At 50.8% G+C, this 19,056-nt stretch overlaps 1 protein-coding gene across 1 annotated transcript; it reads right to left on the reverse strand.

The window, feature by feature from the left end:
- Positions 1-1,219: 1,219 nt before the first annotated feature.
- mmp15b (matrix metallopeptidase 15b) lies at positions 1,220-16,285 on the reverse strand. Its single transcript, XM_068568869.1, has 9 exons — positions 16,134-16,285; positions 15,736-15,858; positions 15,330-15,637; positions 12,329-12,490; positions 11,565-11,761; positions 7,958-8,096; positions 5,999-6,149; positions 4,412-4,530; positions 1,220-3,351 (listed from the first exon to the last, which is right to left on the reverse strand). The coding sequence occupies exons 1-9, from the start codon at positions 16,268-16,270 to the stop codon at positions 2,834-2,836; spliced, it is 1,854 nt and encodes a 617-aa protein (XP_068424970.1). The 5' UTR covers positions 16,271-16,285; the 3' UTR covers positions 1,220-2,833.
- Between the last annotated feature and the right edge of the window lie 2,771 nt (positions 16,286-19,056).

A 19,056-nucleotide genomic window follows, 5' to 3' on the forward strand; every position in this document is an offset into this window, starting at 1 on the left:
CACCGGTCTTCTAGTGACGGCTCATTAAGCTCCTCCCCTTCAGCGAGCGTCCCGTTCTCTGCCCCGCCTCCACCCGTCAGCCTCCTTCAGGGTCCGATGCGCTGCTCTTCACATGGTTCTGTGTTCTCTGATGTTCTGTGTTCTTGACGTTCTGTGTTCTTGACGTTCTGTGTTCTCGTCCTGGGAGCAGAGCTGCTCTCCGGCTCGGGGCTGAACAGGAGGATGTGGGTCACATGGGCGGCTGCCAGAGCTCCCTTTCTCTTATTCCTGACATCTAAGCTTTGCAGGCTCAAGAGCACGTGGTCAGCCTCCCCCCCCCCGGTCTCAGCTGAAGAAACCCCAGACTCTCCTCCTCCCCCATCGTCCACATCTGTAACCTGAGCCCAGTGAGATGATCTCACTTCTGAATGCCGCCTCATGAGCCTTCCTCCTTCCTCCCATTCATGTTTGAAGCTCCAGAAGCCCCCCCCCCCCCACCGCACCCTCCCCCTCCCCTCCCTCACCCTCCCTCCCCTCCCCCCTCTGAGGCTGGTGTGTAAACTCGTGCCTTTCCAAAGGAAATCATTTTTGATTGCTTTGACTAACTCAAAAGGTGAGCGTGATGTCGACCGAGCGACGAGATCCTTGAAATCGTAGAATTATCTCGTCTGTGATGAATATGTTTTCTTTACGGGACAGCGCCGTTGGTTTTGCACATTTTCCACTTTACTCCTCTATCCAACGGTGGAGGGAACAATATTTTGCTGATTGTTTAAATTTCCCGCCATAAGTTTCCATTAATTTCTGTCTGAAAACTAATGAGAAAACTCTGAATCCTGCTCCAGGTGTGTCCAGGTGATGAATTATGACATTTGCTGAACAAGAAAAATTAAACAGAAACCAGGAAACATCGTCTGAACACTGATATCATGATTGGTAAAGACCTCCTCCCTCAAACCGACACACACACACACACACACACACACACACACACACACACACACACACACACACACACACACACAGGATGAAAGGGGATCGGGGGTGTTTTGGTTCTGGGACTTCAGGGTTGACTTTAGGGGTCGCTGGGGGGGTCAACAGCATTTGCACACACCTGCTGTTTTTTAATGAAGAGGATTAGTCCGTGTTCCCATGAGCCTCTCTGGCCCGAGCCCACCCTGCTGCCCGCATCACGTGAACAACACAACACGTGAACAACACAACACGTGAACAACACAACACGTGAACACATGGTCGCGCCTCGTGTCTCAAACTGTCCTCTGACTGAACACCGGCGCTGAAAAGTCCATTAAACGCGACGCGGTACGTTAGCTGCACGCCGCCACCGCCGAGCTGCAGCCGCGTTACATCCTGCAGTTAAAGGCCCTGGCTTTGCTTTGTTTGGCCCTGGTTTTATGTCACACACACACACACACACACACACACACACACACACACACACACACACACACACACACACACACACACACACACACACACACACACACACACACACACAGACGCAGCAGATGCTCCCTCTCCCTTGTTACTTCACAGCGAGACTTGAACCATTCGACTTGAACCGGCTCAGAGAAGAGATCTCGCTGTGGACAGAGAGGAAGCGTTAACCCCGTGAATGAACGCTGAGGGAAGAGGAAGGAGGCGGAGCTACTGTGAGCGGACGAGGTGAAGATGGACGACAAGGCAGTAATCTGAAGTTAAAGGGTAATTACTATTTATTACATCTTGGGGTCTATTTATAGAGCCACGAGTGCTCTCTGCTGTTAGAACATCACTTCAGGACCAGAGGCTCAGCACCTATGTGCACTTTGTACAGAAATTGTTCCTTTTCCAAATCGAGGGTCAAATAGAGTGTTGAACAGATCCTGAAGCCATGTGGATACACTGGACTTCATCTGACTGTCCACAAAAAGTCCAAACAAGTCAAACGATTTCTTCAGACGGATCGCCATGTGAGACTAAACCTCTTCATTAAAGGTGACGCTGTGTGTGCACAACTACGGCAAGTACGATGGGTCAAACCAGAGCCAGGAAGCTGGTCTGTAAACTGACTTATTAATTAAAAGGAATAGTTTAAAGCTAAAGGATCCACATCTTTCTGACAACGTCTCCCCGTTCCCAGATTCCAGCAGTTACCTCGACCAGAACAGTGTTATTGTTAAAAAATAACATTACGAGAAAGAAATAAGACCTACGGTGTAATAAACTGGGACTATCCTTTGAAACCAAAGCAGGCGTGACACACTGCTGCAGAGCGACAGGAAAGAGGTGAAGAAGAAGATGATAAGAGGAGGAAGAAGCAGCACCAACTCCACTCCAGCCCACAGACCTCCCTCTCTCTCGTTGTGACAGCGGGAGCAGATGTCGGGTTATCGGCGAGAAGAAAAAATCCCCGACTGAGATCAGGAAGGAGGAAGGCGGAGCAGAGAGAACCGAACGAGCTTCCTGGTTCAGAAACAACAACAACAACAACAAAAAGGCACACGAAACCAAGAAAACAACAATGTGCAAACTTCTCTCATATAAATAGACTACAGTCAACGCATTGTAGAGCACCAGGGAGGTTTAGGGCGGTGTGTGTGTGTGTGTGTGTGTGTACAAGTAAGACATTACGCTTGCTTTTAGTCTGTGTGTGTGTGTGTGTGTGTGTGTGTGTGTGTGTGTGTGTGTGTGTGTGCGTATCAGTAGAGTATTGGATCTACTACCACATGGACTAAGAGCTGCAGGAGCCGCTGAGATGGATGGATCACTGGGAGGAGGAGCCTTGAACAGGGGGGCGGAGTCTACGGTCAAGGTCAAAGGTCAAAGGTCAGAGTCCCCGTGAGCTCCAGGGTCAGACCCAGTCCTGCAGCGAGCGCTTGCAGTGCACCAGCAGCCGCGGCGCCCCCTTGCTCTGCAGCGTGTTGATGATGGCGTAGATCAGTCCCAGGATGCACAGCACCAGCACCAGCGGCACGGTGACCATCAGGATGTTCATGGTCCGCTCCTCGCTGTCGTCCACCTTCAGCACCACGTCCACCTCGTTGGTGTCCTCCTCGCGGTCCTCGCGGTGGTCTTCGTCCTCGCCGTCGTCCGCCCCCTTGCCCGCGTCCGTGGCGCCGCCGTCGGCCCCCTCGCGCTCTTTGCCCTTGTCGCCGTCGCGTCCGTCTGCGTCCGGGTTGAACGGCGGGCGGTTCAAGTCCGGCTGCTTGCGTCCGGCGTCCGCGTCCGTCTCTCGGTCCCTGTCGGGGTCCAGGTCCACGCTGCAGCCCATGAAGTCCCTCAGGATGGACTTGGGGTAGCCCGGCTCGCTCTTCATGCGGTGGTTGTCAAACTTCCAGTACTTGGAACCCTTGTAGAAGAAGGTGTACGCTGCAGGAGGCGAGGGCGAGGAAGACGACACGATCAGACGACAGACAATGAAATGAAATAGTTCTCATCAGAGGAGAATATTAATATCACTCATCATGAAACTGGAGCTGGCAGCAGATGTTTATATATATATATATATATATATATATATATATATATATATATATATATATATATATATATATATATATATATATATATATATATATATATATATACATATATATATACATATATATATATATATATATATATATATATACATATATATATATATATATATATATGTATATATATATGTATATATATATATATATATATATATACATATATATATATATATATCAGAGGGTCGGTGGTTCCATCCCCGGCTCCACTAGTCCACATATATATATATATATGTGTATATATATATATATATATATATATATATATATATATATATATATATATATACACATATATATATATATATATATATATATATATATATATATATATATATATATATATATATATATATATATATATATATATATATATATATATATATGTGTATATATGTATATATGTATATATGTGTATATATATATATACACATATATATATATATATATATATATATATATATATATATATATATATATATATATATATATATATATATATATATATATATATGTTATATGTGGACTAGTGGAGCCGGGGATGGAACCACCGACCCTCTGAAGGGCAACTCTGCCATGCAAAGTTGCCCCGGCATCAATCTTCTTCTAATCAGTCTATTTCTCAAAATATCAAACTATTCCTTAACTTAAAATGTATTCGTCTCAGATAATTAGCTGTTGAAAAGAAGAAAAAAAGAGTCCTTAAAGACCGGATCACTCGGGTGGAGCAAAGCTAAAAGCATTTCACATCTTGGCTCAAATCCACACACACATCCCTCTCTCCCTGATGATGACCACACCCTGATTCTTTGTTTCAGCCCTTTTCCAAACACACACACACACACACACACACACACACACACACAGAAAACCACTCTTCCCGTCTCCCTCACCGCCATCATCGCTGAGGAAGGCCCCCTTGGGAGAGGAGGGCACCGACGACCCCCAGACGTTGATTGGTTTCGGGTATCCTCGGTCGGCCGAGCGCGACTGCTCGTTGAAGCGCCAGTACCTGCAGAGGAGGAGAGGAGAGCGCCATCACCACCTCACAGCCCGTCACCACCTCATCACCACCTCACAGCCCGTCACCACCTCACAGCCCATCACCACCTCACAGCCCATCACCACCTCACAGCCCATCACCACCTCATCACCACCTCACAGCCCGTCACCACCTCACAGCCCATCACCACCTCACAGCCCGTCACCACCTCATCACCACCTCACAGCCCATCACCACCTCACAGCCCATCACCACCTCACAGCCCATCACCACCTCACAGCCCGTCACCACCTCACAGCCCGTCACCACCTCACAGCCCATCACCACCTCACAGCCCGTCACCATCTCATCACCACCTCACAGCCCGTCACCATCTCATCACCACCTCACAGCCCATCACCACCTCATCACCACCTCACAGCCCATCACCACCTCATCACCACCTCACAGCCCGTCACCACCTCACAGCCCGTCACCACCTCACAGCCCATCACCACCTCACAGCCCGTCACCATCTCATCACCACCTCACAGCCCGTCACCATCTCATCACCACCTCACAGCCCATCACCACCTCACAGCCCGTCACCACCTCATCACCACCTCACAGCCCGTCACCACCTCACAGCCCGTCACCACCTCATCACCACCTCACAGCCCGTCACCACCTCACAGCCCGTCACCACCTCACAGCCCGTCACCACCTCACAGCCCATCACCACCTCACAGCCCGTCACCATCTCATCACCACCTCACAGCCCGTCACCATCTCATCACCACCTCACAGCCCATCACCACCTCACAGCCCGTCACCACCTCATCACCACCTCACAGCCCGTCACCACCTCACAGCCCGTCACCACCTCACAGCCCGTCACCACCTCACAGCCCGTCACCACCTCACAGCCCGTCACCATCTCATCACCACCTCACAGCCCATCACCACCTCACAGTGTGTACGTACGGCTGTACGGTTCACACTGTGTTCGCTGTGTAAATGCACGAGTGAACCTGGAGCCAGTTGCACAGTAACACTCATGGGGCCGTATTCATATGGAAAGAAATAACAAAAACTCCATAAAATGTATTATTAAAAGTACACGTGAACATTATTTAAAAACATAATTGATCCAACGTGCTGCAGCTGGAGTCCTTTGAAAGGAACCAGACTCCTGTTGCCCCCGTGTGACCTTCAGCATGCTGCTGTTTCCCAGGTACAATGTCTGTGTTTTAGCGTGTTAGCGTGCTAACAGCACAGCTGAAGTGCAGCTGAGGCTGACTGGAATGTAACTGAAGTGTAAAACTGTAAATGGACTGGGACTTGACTCAAAGCACTGTAACATGTCATCATTTACCCAGAGACGCTCGAGCCGCACCGCTAGCAATGCTAACAAGAGACGGATTACCTCCTCATCCATACTCATACACTGGGTGGCAGGTGAACGACATGTGATGCTGACAGCCTGCAGGCGACTTACCAGTCTCCTTGGAAGAAGTACGTGTAGCCGGACGGCTCCCACCAGATGGCCGTGTCGATGCGGTCGTAGGGAATGTCCTGACCGTAATCAACCAGCTCCAGAGGATAGCCCGGCTCCAGGTTAGCCTCCCGGAAAAGCCAGAACTTATTACCTGAGGAGAGGAGAGGAGGAAAGGAGAGAGGAGAAGTGCTTAATGGTGCTTACGTGGCTATATTCCCTGTCCGCCCCCTCTCATAATAACCCTTATGGACTCTGGAAAGTATGAGCACACACCATCACGCTGTGTATGTTCAATAATTGAAACTGAATGAGGGATTAAAAAAAAAGAAGAGAACAATAAGAACAATCAGAGGGGCCAGAGCTGCAGTCGTGCTCTTGTAAACGATGTGAAGGCAGTGATGATTTGTTGGCAATCATAAAACCAGAAAGTCAGAAGCAGCATCACGGACTCTGGAGTTCAGCTGGAGCTCCTGATCATGCATCAGCAGCGGCTCATGTCCGGCTGGAGGGTTGTTGTGTCTCACTGTCAGTCGGAGGGGACTACTTCCTGCTGGCAGCATTACATCACATCTCTGCACCCCTCCCCCCACACGGGCCCCTCGCTCCTCTCCAAAATGAAAGCTCCGCTCAGCATCTGGAGAGAACGAGCGGCTGACGCAACGCTTCCCAGAGCTCGCGGCGTGCGCGGGCTCCTGATGTAAAATCATGACTTATTCCATGACTTTGCCAAACTTCTCATCGGCGTGTAACTGCTGCTTTTCTCCTGCTGAGATGAACCGCGTTGAGTTGTGTTGCTGTGAGACAGCAGCAGAGCGAGAGGAGGATGAATCCGTCTGTCCCCGTTACATTTTACTAAAGGGATATTCCATATGTCCAACATGTCCTTCATGTCATATAGTAAAGTGAAATCTTCACTGTGGACACCGGATCAGGAGGATGAGGTGTCAGACGGAGGCGAGGACGTCGTCTTCTGGTTTTGGAGGTTTTTATTTCTGGGAGATTTTTATCCTGGTGAGCTGCTCTCATTTGGCTTTCTAGCTGAGATCAGACGTTTTTTGGGGGTTTATTTGTTATTATAAAGAACCGACTGATCTGATTGGTCCATTCAAGGTCTTTCCCCCCCCCCCCTCCCTTCTCTTGTGCACTCAGGTCTGCCAGTCCTTCCTTCCTTCCTTCCTTCCTTCCTTCCTTCCTCTTCCATGTCTCTTGTTCCTTCTCTGCTAATGGTCTGCAGCCAAGTGTCACACTGAGCGGCTTGCCGATGACATCATCCTCCTCCTCCTCCTCCTCCTCTTCCTCCTCCTCCTCTTCATCAACAGCTGCCCTTAAGCTTGTCGCTCTGAGTGGAGCCGCATGAAAGACTCGTTTCATTCAACAAACTTTATCCACCGTTGTAAAAGACGAGCTGCCCTCAATGACTCACGAGAGATTTAGACTCTGCATGTAGAACCATTCTGTTCCCGTGTGTGTGTGTGTGTGTGTGTGTGTGTGTGTGTGTGTGTGTGTGTATCCTCAGGATAACCTGAAGAAGATGAAAACAAGAATATCAGCGTTTTAGGACGTGATTCTATATTTAAATATGAAAAACATGATGCGACCAGAATTTCCACCTCGTGGTCGTTTGCGTGTTTATCATCGTTATCTTTATTAGACGTGTGTGAAAATGTCCTGATGAGCATTTGGATGACTGCACTAAAAGCCATAACATCATAAGATCTTGAGCAGCAGGCACTGCTTTGAGCTTTATGCCGCAGGACATCTGTAGAGTTTCACCTCTTATGTGAGAAGTCTTTTGATTTGTGTGTAGTTGAGAAAAATCATATCAATTCAAAAACATGATAATCTCAGGTTTCTGCGATGTTAAACGATGCAATACTTCTCCTCTCACCGAGAGTAGAAAGCGATCATTTCATCTCTAAAACACGGCGAGGAACAGACGACGTGAGTCTCCCTGCTTACCTTTGAAGAAGACGAACCGGCCGTCGTGTCTCTCGTAGGCGGCGTCGATGTCTCCGGGCAGACCCCTCCAGAAGTGTCCGATGGGCATGGGGTAGTTATCCAGAACCCTGTTCCTGCGGACCCGCCAGAACCACCGGCCCTGAGGGAGGAACCAGCCGCTGAGTGAGCTGCTGTGCTCGAGGGTTGAACTCAGCCAGAGACTCGTTTGTCTTTCTTAAAACCTCCGAACCCCAAAACCCGCCGGTGGGATTGAGACGCACAAGCAAACACAACCAAAACGATGCCAAAAACATTTCTACATTCCCCAAATAAGCCCTTAAATTGACTGGATACTGTAAAAAACATGAACCTGCGATCCTCAGCGCAACTATGAAGACCGACAGTCACGTGACGAGGACTCTGTGAAAGCTCAACACAGAGAGAGGCCGTCAGTGGAGATAAACATGAATGCTTCAATGTAATGAGCATGTAGAGCCTCCATTTTATGTTCATACCCTGGTAACACTGGAGACACTTTAAATAATACGTCTTTTGGATCTTTTGGATGTTTTCACACATGGCGTGTTGTAGTTCACCGCGCTGCTTCTGAAGAGGTGCAGACGTCTATGCTGCAGAGACAATGGAGGCCACAGGGAGCAGAAACACAGACGGAGAGGGTTAACGCTTTGGGCTGGAAGCCAACGTAAACCAAACAAGTTGAACACGCACGGCTTCACATCTCAGTCTCAGTGTATTCCTCTGATGGCTCCATGGTCCTCATGCCAAGCGGCCTAATAGACAAGTCTCCGCTCCGCTGGCTTTATTGCACCGGATATCAGATGACGTTCTCAAAAGAGCTGTTGTCAGTGTCAAGAAACAAGGAAAATCAGCGGTGGCGCTTGTGAACCCGCAGAGCTGGTGGATCTGCTCTATATGCTGCGCACACGCGCCCGCAGACAGATTTACACCAGCGGCCCTCGGACTCATTGGTAAGTGGTGAGTCAGGAGCTCGTCCTGGATAATGTAACGCTGAGCCGCTCCGTGCTGCTTCTTTCTGGCAAGCACAACCGGTTTCGTCCTTCACGCAGGACTCTCTGGCAGACAGGACGGAGGACGCCGAGGGAGGACGAGGCGACCGGGCCGCACACCCCTCCGCCTGTGTGGTCTGACAGCCGGCTCCTTTTGCGTCGGCCGGCTTAAGACCGAGTTGACCATATTAGTCCTCGGAGGGAAGGAGCGGAGCGCCGAGTGGGAGGGCTCCTGTCGAGCGCTGTCGGCTGTCTCCGAGTCCGGCCCTCTGCTGGGAAGAGGCGCTCGGAGTGAAGAGAAGAAACGACAGCGCCGTTCTTCTTCTGACGGACGGGCTTTGTGAGGATGAGAGCGCGGGGCTGATGAGCGGAGGGCTGCTCCCACTTTCTGCCCATGCACAGCCCCGAAGAGCCGTGTCGGTCTGCCGTTAACAAGAGCAGCGTCTCGACAGCGGAGGCGTCGCAAGTCCATAAGAGGACAGTTTGAATATGAACAGCGCGGTCGGACATGAAAGCCCAGACTGACGATAAAACAGAGGAATGAACAGCAGTCAATGCTGGCTGACAACATGACCATCGAGGAGAGACTCAGCCGGCTGCAGACGTCTGCTCACTGAAAGTGAAATACAGAAGTCTATGAGAAAATGACTCTTCAATGTTTACTGATATGAAGAGAGAAGTAAACATGAGTTCATGGTGTCACTCTGTAGTTTCAAGTCTTCTTCAATACTGCATGATGTTCATTGAGTAAATTATGCTCATTTACAGTCAAAAGACCATAACGCAGGAGTCGCTTTAGGGGCGGGGCTACAGGGTGATTGACAGGCTGCTGCTGCAACCAGAGCCGTCTACGGCGTCTCTACGTCTCTCTTCTGCAATCCCAATAAGGTCACGTCTGCTCATTGGTCATAAAAAATAAACAACAACATGGCGACGCGGTAACTGGAGGCTTCAGAACGTCCACAAACCAACGTGTGACGTCATGATGACCACGTTCACCTTTTACACGCAGTCCGTGGTCTAACCATGTTGTCGTGCGTCAACATGATCACATTGGACACGAGAGGCCGATAGCTCTGACCAGGAAAAACCAGCTTTGGACGCTGATTAACACTCTCCAGACCAGCTTCATGACTGCTGGAGGAACCCAAGGACATGGAGATTACTGTCTGGGACGCAACCCAAGAGCACGAGTACGACTGATGGACCACGTGCAGCTCTCGTCCAGGCTGCCGTGTGCCATGTCGTGTTGCTCCTGGTCAGTGTCAGAGACACCTGCAGCCCCAGAGAGGAGAGACTCAGAGGCTGGTCTCTGCTGTATTTGACTCTCCAGTAATACGAATGCAGCAGAAGCACCTTCATCAGAGTCTTCACCAGCTCAAAAGTAGTTTCACATTTCACTCGTCAAAGGGCTTCGTGGGATCCAGCTCACGATGTTGCTGACAGCTTGGTGCTGTTGGAGGACTCGGCTGTGTGCGTCCCCACCGCCGCTGTTCCCTGTGAGATGTCAGCCATCACCACAGCGTTTCATTTTCCCTTCCCGGCCGTTCTGTCCGGCTGTCTGATGTCTCGTCCTCAGCGTCCAGCGCCGGACGCCTCCTCTGACCCTGAAACACGTCCTCTCTTATCTCAGTGGAGCTGCACTATGTTTAGAGCGTACCGCCCCGACGCCCACAGGGAGAATCGAGCCTGTTTGCTGCTGAACTTTCAGTGAATTCAACTTTGAGGATGACGACATCGACGTCTTGCATCCTGCAGCCTGGTACACAGAAACCAGAGCGAGCTAGCTGGCTAACGCGCTCTGGTTTGTTGAAATGTTCGTTCAAAAAGTTTTCAGAAAGTCTTTGTGATCTCAAGTGTCACTTTCTGACTGGATGGGCCATATTATTAAATGACTTATGAATATGTTATTATTGTACTGGTTTATTCCTACTGATCTATTTCACCCCAGTTGTTGTTAGATATGTTGTTCAGTAATATTATTTCTATAAGACGAGCCGCAGGCCGTGTGGGCGCTGCTGAAGCGCTCACTGAGCAGGAACCTTTACCTCCATGATAGGTGAACGCATTTAACACGTGAATATCAACATGGGACCACGTGAGTGAGTTGCATAACATCAGAAGACTTTAAGGAATAAATAATGATAAACAGCTGAGAGCAACTGGAGCCAGCAGTGAAATGACTCGTCCTGGCAAAGAGTTTCTAAACCCTCCTGAAGCTAAAGCCAGCTAGCGCTGCGCTTCGGCCCTCACGGATGCTTTAGTGTGGGTCCAGGGGCTCTTTAGTGCAAACACCTGACCACACTCCACCCTTTTCACAGCGCTCCGCCTCATAAAAGACACCGGCCCTGTTGGTTTACAATCCTCCAGGATCTGATTGGAAACAGGCCCCTTGCTGGCTGTGCACACGCCATTTGTTTCAAACTGGTTGTGCAGAACAGGATGACTAATTTATGGGCACAGTTAAGCTGTCAGGACAGCTCCTCTGCTGGAAGCCCACTGAATTACCAACAAGGACATGTAATAAACCACCGTGGAGGTCAGCACATCTCTTCCAAAGTTTCAGGCTCATAACTTCTCGTCCAGCAGGCGACATTCACCTTGAAGACGAACATCTCTCCTCGCAGCACGGCCACCGTGTCAAAGTTCCCTTCACAGATGTTGGGTCCGTAGTGGTCCGGCCTGTCGGTGGTCCGGGGCCGGTCAGGGTGCCGAGGAGGCGTCTGGGGCGGCCGGGGATCCGGTCTGCGGGGCGTCACCGTGGGCAGGGCCCGGGTGGGGCCGCCGTCTGGAAGACCTGCAGGGACAAAGCAACAGGAGGAGGTCAGCATCGTCACACTGTGCACAATGACAAGAGAGACGACCACACTGAAGCGTGCAGGAAGGAATGCACGATATATAATCCATGACACTTCATGCACGATGTGTCGTATCGAAGAGACAAAACTGCTTGAAGGAAAAGTTAAACACTACATAAATACATCTGTTTGTCTTGAAACCACTCACTGCAGAACAGCTGACGGACACCCACGCAGACGGTTAGCTTAGCTTGTTTCGTGCGAATGAAAAACCCTCAAAATACGAGTGCAGGGAGATGCAGAGAGAGTCTGTAACCTTAACTGTTAGAAGACATGATTTAGAAACATTTACACAATAATATTAATATATTAATTGATGTTCAGATTAAATAAGAAGAACATAAAGGTGTAATTGTGTGAGCTTCAGAGGTATTGGTACAAAAACAACACAATCTTTATGCTAAGCTTCACTTTAAAATGATCTCAGAGTGATTCTTTTTCTCATTTAACGCTAAGAAAAACTCTCCTGAGACGACGTACTATTGCTTTAATATTTAACAGCCCACCATAAATCTGCTGGATGCCTCGATGGTCGTCCTCGGGCAACTGGAAGTTCTCCGTCTCCATCCACTGGTAGAAGGGAGCCATGATAGCCAGCGGGTTGTTGGAGTGCTCCAAGCCCAGGGCGTGGCCCAGCTCATGGATGGCCACCAGGAAGAGGTCATTACCTGTGTGGACGCAGCAGACACACAACACTTCAGCTCCGGGACGACACGCCTCCCTCGTCTCACACAGTGTGTCTGGTGAAAGTCACTGATGGGACCGCGGGAAGTTCTAATAAATCCAAGAATGGCTGCTTGTCCACTCGGTGACGGCGCCAACACAAACCTCCACAGATCAGACACTAAGCGATGCTGATATGAGTCAACACACATTTCTAACGCTGCCAGCCAATCAAAAGATGCCGTTGTCTGATGCAACGACGACACAATGGCCAGTCTGACGCACAGCTGACCGGCAGATTCCCACGAGTTCATCTTTGAAGTGGCTCGCTTCCCCTCAGTCAACAGCTCTTTGTGACTCGGCCTGATGTCTCTGAGCTTTGAACCCACAATTTGACATTTTGTCTGGTGCGACCGGATTGGTCAGATTCGTTCAAGCGCTGTCGGGTGAATTGGGACTTGGTGATGTCACTGCTGTGAGTGCACGGGGGAGGGGGCAGGGGGGGGGGTTCTCATTTGCAAAAGACACACAAACACACAAGGACACACACAGAACACATCTCCCACGCCATCTGTAATTTCAGAGTCACATGAACGTCTCCGTGGCGTCCTGAGCCGCAGCCAGCGCTCAAGGGAGGAAGCAGCAGAGGGCGAGGAGAGCGCTGGAGATGGCCCCGGAGAGGGGGGGGGGGGGAGGGAGGGGGGAGTGAAGGGAGGAGGGGGGGGAGATAAAGAGGCCTTTGTAAAGGTAGCTGTGACAACCGCTCAGCTCGACAGAGAAGCAGCAGCAGCTTCAACAGTCTTAGCAAAGTCAGGAGTTCAGCCGGTGCAACTATTGCCATTTCTGACGACACACACACACACACACACACACACACACACACACACACACACACACACACGCACACGCACACACGCACACACACACACACACACACACACACACACACACACACACACGCACGCACACACACACACGCACACACACACACACACACGCACACGCACACACACACACACACACACTCAGAAGTTTTGTGTTTCAAGTGAACTCTCCGAGGAGGCGTTGCTGCTTGTTTACCACATCTCACACCTCGTCCATCAGGGCCTGACTCACTAAAGCAGCGCCAGAACAACCAGAGAGCTGCTCCATGTCGCTCTGCTCCGTGTTGCTCTGCTCCGTGTTGCTCTCTGTCATGTTGCTCTGCTCCGTGTTGCTCTGTGTCATGTCGCTCTGCTCCGTGTCGCTCTGCTTCGTGTCGCTCTGCTCCGTGTTGCTCTGCTCCGTGTTGCTCTGCTCCGTGTTGCTCTGCCCCGTGTCGCTCTGCTTCGTGTCGCTCTGCTCCGTGTTGCTCTGCTCCGTGTTGCTCTGCTCCGTGTTGCTCTGCCCCGTGTCGCTCTGCTCCGTGTCGCTCTGCCCCGTGTCGCTCTGCCCCGTGTCGCTCTGCTCCGTGTTGCTCTGCCCCGTGTTGCTCTGCCCCGTGTCGCTCTGCCCCGTGTCGCTCTGCCCCGTGTCGCTCTGCCCCGTGTCGCTCTGCTCCGTGTCGCTCCGTCCCATCATGTGACTTCTGGCGTCGTATCCGAGTGGGCGAGCTGTGCTTCAGACTCTTGAAGGCTCCTCTCGGGCGGCTTCTGAAGCTTCTGCTGGACGCCTCCAGCAGAAGATAACTTCTCCTCCAGCCTCCCTGCTCGGCTCAGACCGCTGAGCTCCTGTTTCATGCTCCTGTTAAGATACAATCCACTTCATTGTTGTTTGCAGCAGAACATGAGCTGGAGTCTGGAGGAGGTCTGTTGAGCACTAACTGGGTTATTTCCCAGATTCATTTATTTAATCAAAATACATTTAGAACAATTTGATCCCAACCGGGTTTAGAAAATGCGTTTGGAAGAAAATAAAAATGCAGGAGTTCAGACGAGGACGCCATCTGTGAAAAGCTGGAGTAATTAGGTGTGTGTGTCCGAGTCAGGACGGTCATTAGGGTCTGCTCTGCTTTCAGCTGTTGAAGTGGAGCGAGGACACAAAGGGAACACACTCCCACTCACAGAGGCATCCCTGTGATCTGTCCTCTACACACCACACACACAGCTGATCACAGACACACACACACCGTTCATCTGTCTGTCCGTGAGTGTGTGTGTGTGTGTGTGTGTGAGATAACAGGGCTAGAAAGCCCATTGTTGCAACAACAAAAACTAAAACCTCTGCGGGGTTAATGGGTGCTCCGAGGAGGAGGAGCTCTGAAGACTTCAGGATGAAGATGTGTTCTTCATCCTCACTGCTGCATACGATTAGCTGCGTGCTCGCCATTGGTGTGAAGAGTTGTGATTGGGTGTCGTGTTCATCTTAAAGTCCGTGCGGATCCCAGAGTGAATGCATCAAGAGGTCGACAGAGGTCAACGGGAGCCTGACGGATGAGAGACGGCGTTTCCAGCTGAGCCACCTCCAGGGAGGGCGGAGCAAAGCGATGGGGACAGCTGTTCGCTATCTGCTGCACGGATCTATCACAAGCGCTACACGACACGCCGCGGCGCTGCTAACTGCTCCTCAGCTGGAATGGACAAGAACCTGAATACCTCCTGGATCCCCTCAAGACCCAAAGGACAGCTTCACCGCCCTGCAAGCTGTCAACTCGGCATCAAACCGTCCACCCACCGGGAGCTGCCTTAAAGACGGCTCTAAAAACCTCTCCTCCAAAAGCTGTTTGTTGAAGATTAGCATGTTTGGAACATGTTCTTCTATTCTGCTTGCAGGTGTGTTCCTGTGACTGAAAGAAGGCCGATGTCCCAGAATATAAATCCACACCGCGGCAGGCTTCCCCCCATTGCACCGACGGCGGGCGCTTACCTTGAATGTTCTGGTTCCCGATGGTCCACGGCTCGTCCGAGTCGAAGTGGGTGTCGCCGCCCATCCCGGGTCCGGGGAAGTAGGCGTGCGCCAGGAAGCCTCCCTCCCCATCGAAAGGAGAGCTGTCCCCGTGGAAGCCCGAGGCGAAGAAGATCATGATGTCGGGCTCCTTGCGGCGTCCGTATTTGATCTCCTGGTAGGGGATCTCGTCGAAGGTCAACGGGGTCACCTTCTCCCAGACCTTGAACGCCCGGCGGATGGCTTCGAAGGAGTTGTACTCCCCGATCTTGGGAGTGTAGTTCTGGATGCTGCGGGAACGAATGAGGGCAGAGGGGAAGATTGAAAACAATATATAAAATATTACAGCAGCTTCCCACAACGAGTGAGTCGAGTAAAGCGTGGTTACCTGTACGTCAGGTGGCTCTTGTTCCATTTGTGTCCCGTGAGGGCGTAGCGCCTCCTCCGCACGTTGGTTTTGATCTGGCCGCCGAACTTGTCGGGCACGCCGCAGCGGGGTCGCTTCATGGCGCTGAAGGGGTTAAAGCAGAGGTGAAGCGGGAGCGTGATGTTAAAAGCTGCTCCTCTGGATGTGTGTGTTCTCTGTGTTGGTTAATTTAAAGCTGGTGCAGCCGGCTCGCTTGATCCTGCTCCTCTGAAGGAACCCGTCATGTCTCAGTCACAAGAAATCCTTCCTGTGGCTTTGCAGAATGATCAACTGATCCAAAGCTCTGGGTCTGAGCTGTGCTGCAGGACATGTGGTCCAGAGTGTTGTGTCACGAGTGTTTGTGAGTGTTTAGTGCTCACCTGATGGTCTGAGGGTCCATCTGTCCTGTGACCTCCAGGCTGTAGAACTGCTGCATGTCGCTGATGGCGTTGGACAGGATCTGAGCCGACCGCATGGTGGACATCTGTCTGCTGGCCTGCGGCAGGTAGCCGTACATCCTCAGCCACGACTGGAGACCAGAACAGAGAGGAGACTGTTACGGGGCGCTCGTTAAAAAGATCCAAATAAATGTGATACCGAGTCAGAGAATTTACTATTTACAGAGTCCTCGATACGCCTTCAAGCCAGAACACTGAGAGCCGTTGTTGATGCGCTGGTGTCATTGTGCTGCTTTTGCACGAGTTGTGTGGGTCTTTGTGTAGCTTCACAGATGTTATTGAAGGGGGCGTGTCTTATTGAAGGGGGCGTGTCTTATTGAAGGTGGGTGTGGGGGTCTAGCAGTGTGTAACTGGGAGGTGGGGGGGTTTAACGGGGGGCTCATGACAGACTTCAGGGAGAAAACATGAAAACGAACCCAACACAGACGACGCAAAGTCCATCCCACCTGTCATGTGGGAACCTGATATGAAGCACACACACACACACACACACACACACACACACACACACAGGACACGAGATAGGCCGACACATGGACACACTCCCCACGAGAGGAGGGGGCGAGGGGGAGGGGGGGCATGCAGCAAGTTGTGTGTCAGTGTGTGCACTACTTGTGCACATTCGTGTGTGTGTCCTTCTCAAGTCCACGCCCGTCTTTCACAACGTGAAACACAGCTTGATAAGCTGTGTTTACTTATCCACTCCTTTAACTCCATACTCAGGTCTGCTCAGTCCTTTTCTCTCTCACACACACACACACACACACACACACACACACACACACACACACACACACACACACACACACACACACACACACAGGGGGCTCATTGGCTGTATGTGTGTCCCACACAAACAGAACCTCCCCACAGTCCAATGAAAACGAATAACAAAGAGCATCCAGACCTTCCCCTCTCCTCTCAGTCTGCTTCCTTCAACGGAGCTGCAATAAAAGCCACCGATGAGGAGAAGAAGCTGCCCTGCTGGCTGATGTCAAACCCCGTCCTTCCTCCACCGTTCGAGCAGATTGACGCACTCATCGCCCGATCAATCGATCACTGTCGATTGCCGAGCTGCGTCCCACAGACCCTGACGCGTCTCATCCATCATCACGATCATTGGGATCAATTACGCAGGAGATGACTGCTGTCAGACATTAAATATACGGGCCGCTGGTGGAGGGGCACCGCTGAAGGTTGAGCATTTACATCAAAAGTTCTTCTGACGGCAGCGAAAAGTTGTTCACACACACAAAATGAAGCAAGTCTCGATGTGCTTCTTCACTTCTCTTTCATTTAGAAAACATGTTCCATCAAAATGCATCTCTCAAGCTCTCTGTGTCTGCTGCTCTCTGTGAGGTGTTATTCCAGATAGTAGCACGTGCTAATGTGCAGAGCTCAAACACTATACACTGTGCATTATAACATGTGTTATAGCGTCTTATGTACTTCACTTTGGTCCCTTTAACCGCTGCTGGTTCATTTATATTGGAAGTCTTCTGCTGCTGTCGCAACTAGTTTTGCTCCAGGGACCAATTAAGAGCCATCTCATCTTGTTTGCATGTTATTAACGACCTTATTATTTCCTTATGGAGTATTTAGAGCGTTTGAAATTTGTTTTAAAAACTTCCGGATAGCGTTTGAGTCGGTTTCCCTCGTCTCCCTCCCTCTCTGGCCGGCCGGTGTCGGCTCTGTGAGCAGCAGCAGGAAGAGGAGGACAGAGGGCTGAACTGGTCGTGACCCTGACCCACCTCTGCCTTCAGGATAAGGAAGCTTCAACAAACACACACACACTGTCCAATGCAAACATACACTTCCTGACACACTATGTAAATACTCTCTCTCTCACACACACACACACACACACTGGGGGGAAACAGGTGGCAGGGTTCACAAAACCCTCCTCATCTGGAATAACTTCAGGATACATGTTTTATTTGTGACACAATAACTGAGCCTTTAATATGAGCGTGTTGGTGCATCTGCAGGAGAAACCCGGCGTGGAACGATTCCCTCCTTCAAGAACAGAACCACAAAGACTCTCAGACGTCTCCGCCGTCCCGCGTGTCAGTTCACGGTTAATGTTTCACCCTGCATGAAGATAAAAATCAAACATGTAAGAAAAGAGAGCGCTTGCTGTAATGCAGGCGTCCAGCCTCGTTAGACACTTTGGGACAAACGAGGGAGTTTCATCTCAATTCCCATCAAAAGTCCCCTGAAAGCAAAGTCACCCTCTCTGTGACGTGCATCTGCACACGGTGGAAGACGTGGCTTCATGTCCGCGTGCACAGTCTGAGGTCTTTACGACAGGTCTTCACGGTGGTGCGAGGCGCCGCACGCCGGGTTTGAGACGTATGGCCGGCACACAAGCAGCAGAGCGCCTCAGTCTGGCCGCTCGCCTCCCTCATCAGCCAGCTGAATACAAAACAAGCCTCAACAACAGGAACGCTGGTAAATCTTTCAAAGAGTCCTTGAGCTTACCTGCCAAGACCAGGCCCAGCTATATACAAGGAGTTGTAAAACCTGCCAGCAGAGTGTGTGTGTGTGTGCGTGAGCGTGTGTGTGTGTCCACCGCAATGTCAGCCAAGATACTAACAGAGCTTTTATTCCGAGTCTTGGTCTGCTGCCATCTCTCACCCCCAAAAGTCCAACCAAGGAGGACGAATCAGTGAGAGGAGCACAGGACGGGCCGGGGGAAGGGAACATGTGTGTGTAGCGTGCACAGCGTGCACAGCGTGCACAGCGTGCACAGCGTGCACAGCGCTACAGCGTGCACAGCGTGCACAGCGCTACAGCGGCGCCTCTCCTTCTGCACGCAACCGACACACAGAGATGTGGACGGACG

This window comes from Clinocottus analis, unplaced genomic scaffold (assembly GCF_023055335.1).
Source record: "Clinocottus analis isolate CAN_PGR_092001 unplaced genomic scaffold, fCliAna1.0.p SCAF_83, whole genome shotgun sequence".
Classification (NCBI taxonomy): Eukaryota; Metazoa; Chordata; class Actinopteri; order Perciformes; family Cottidae; genus Clinocottus; species Clinocottus analis.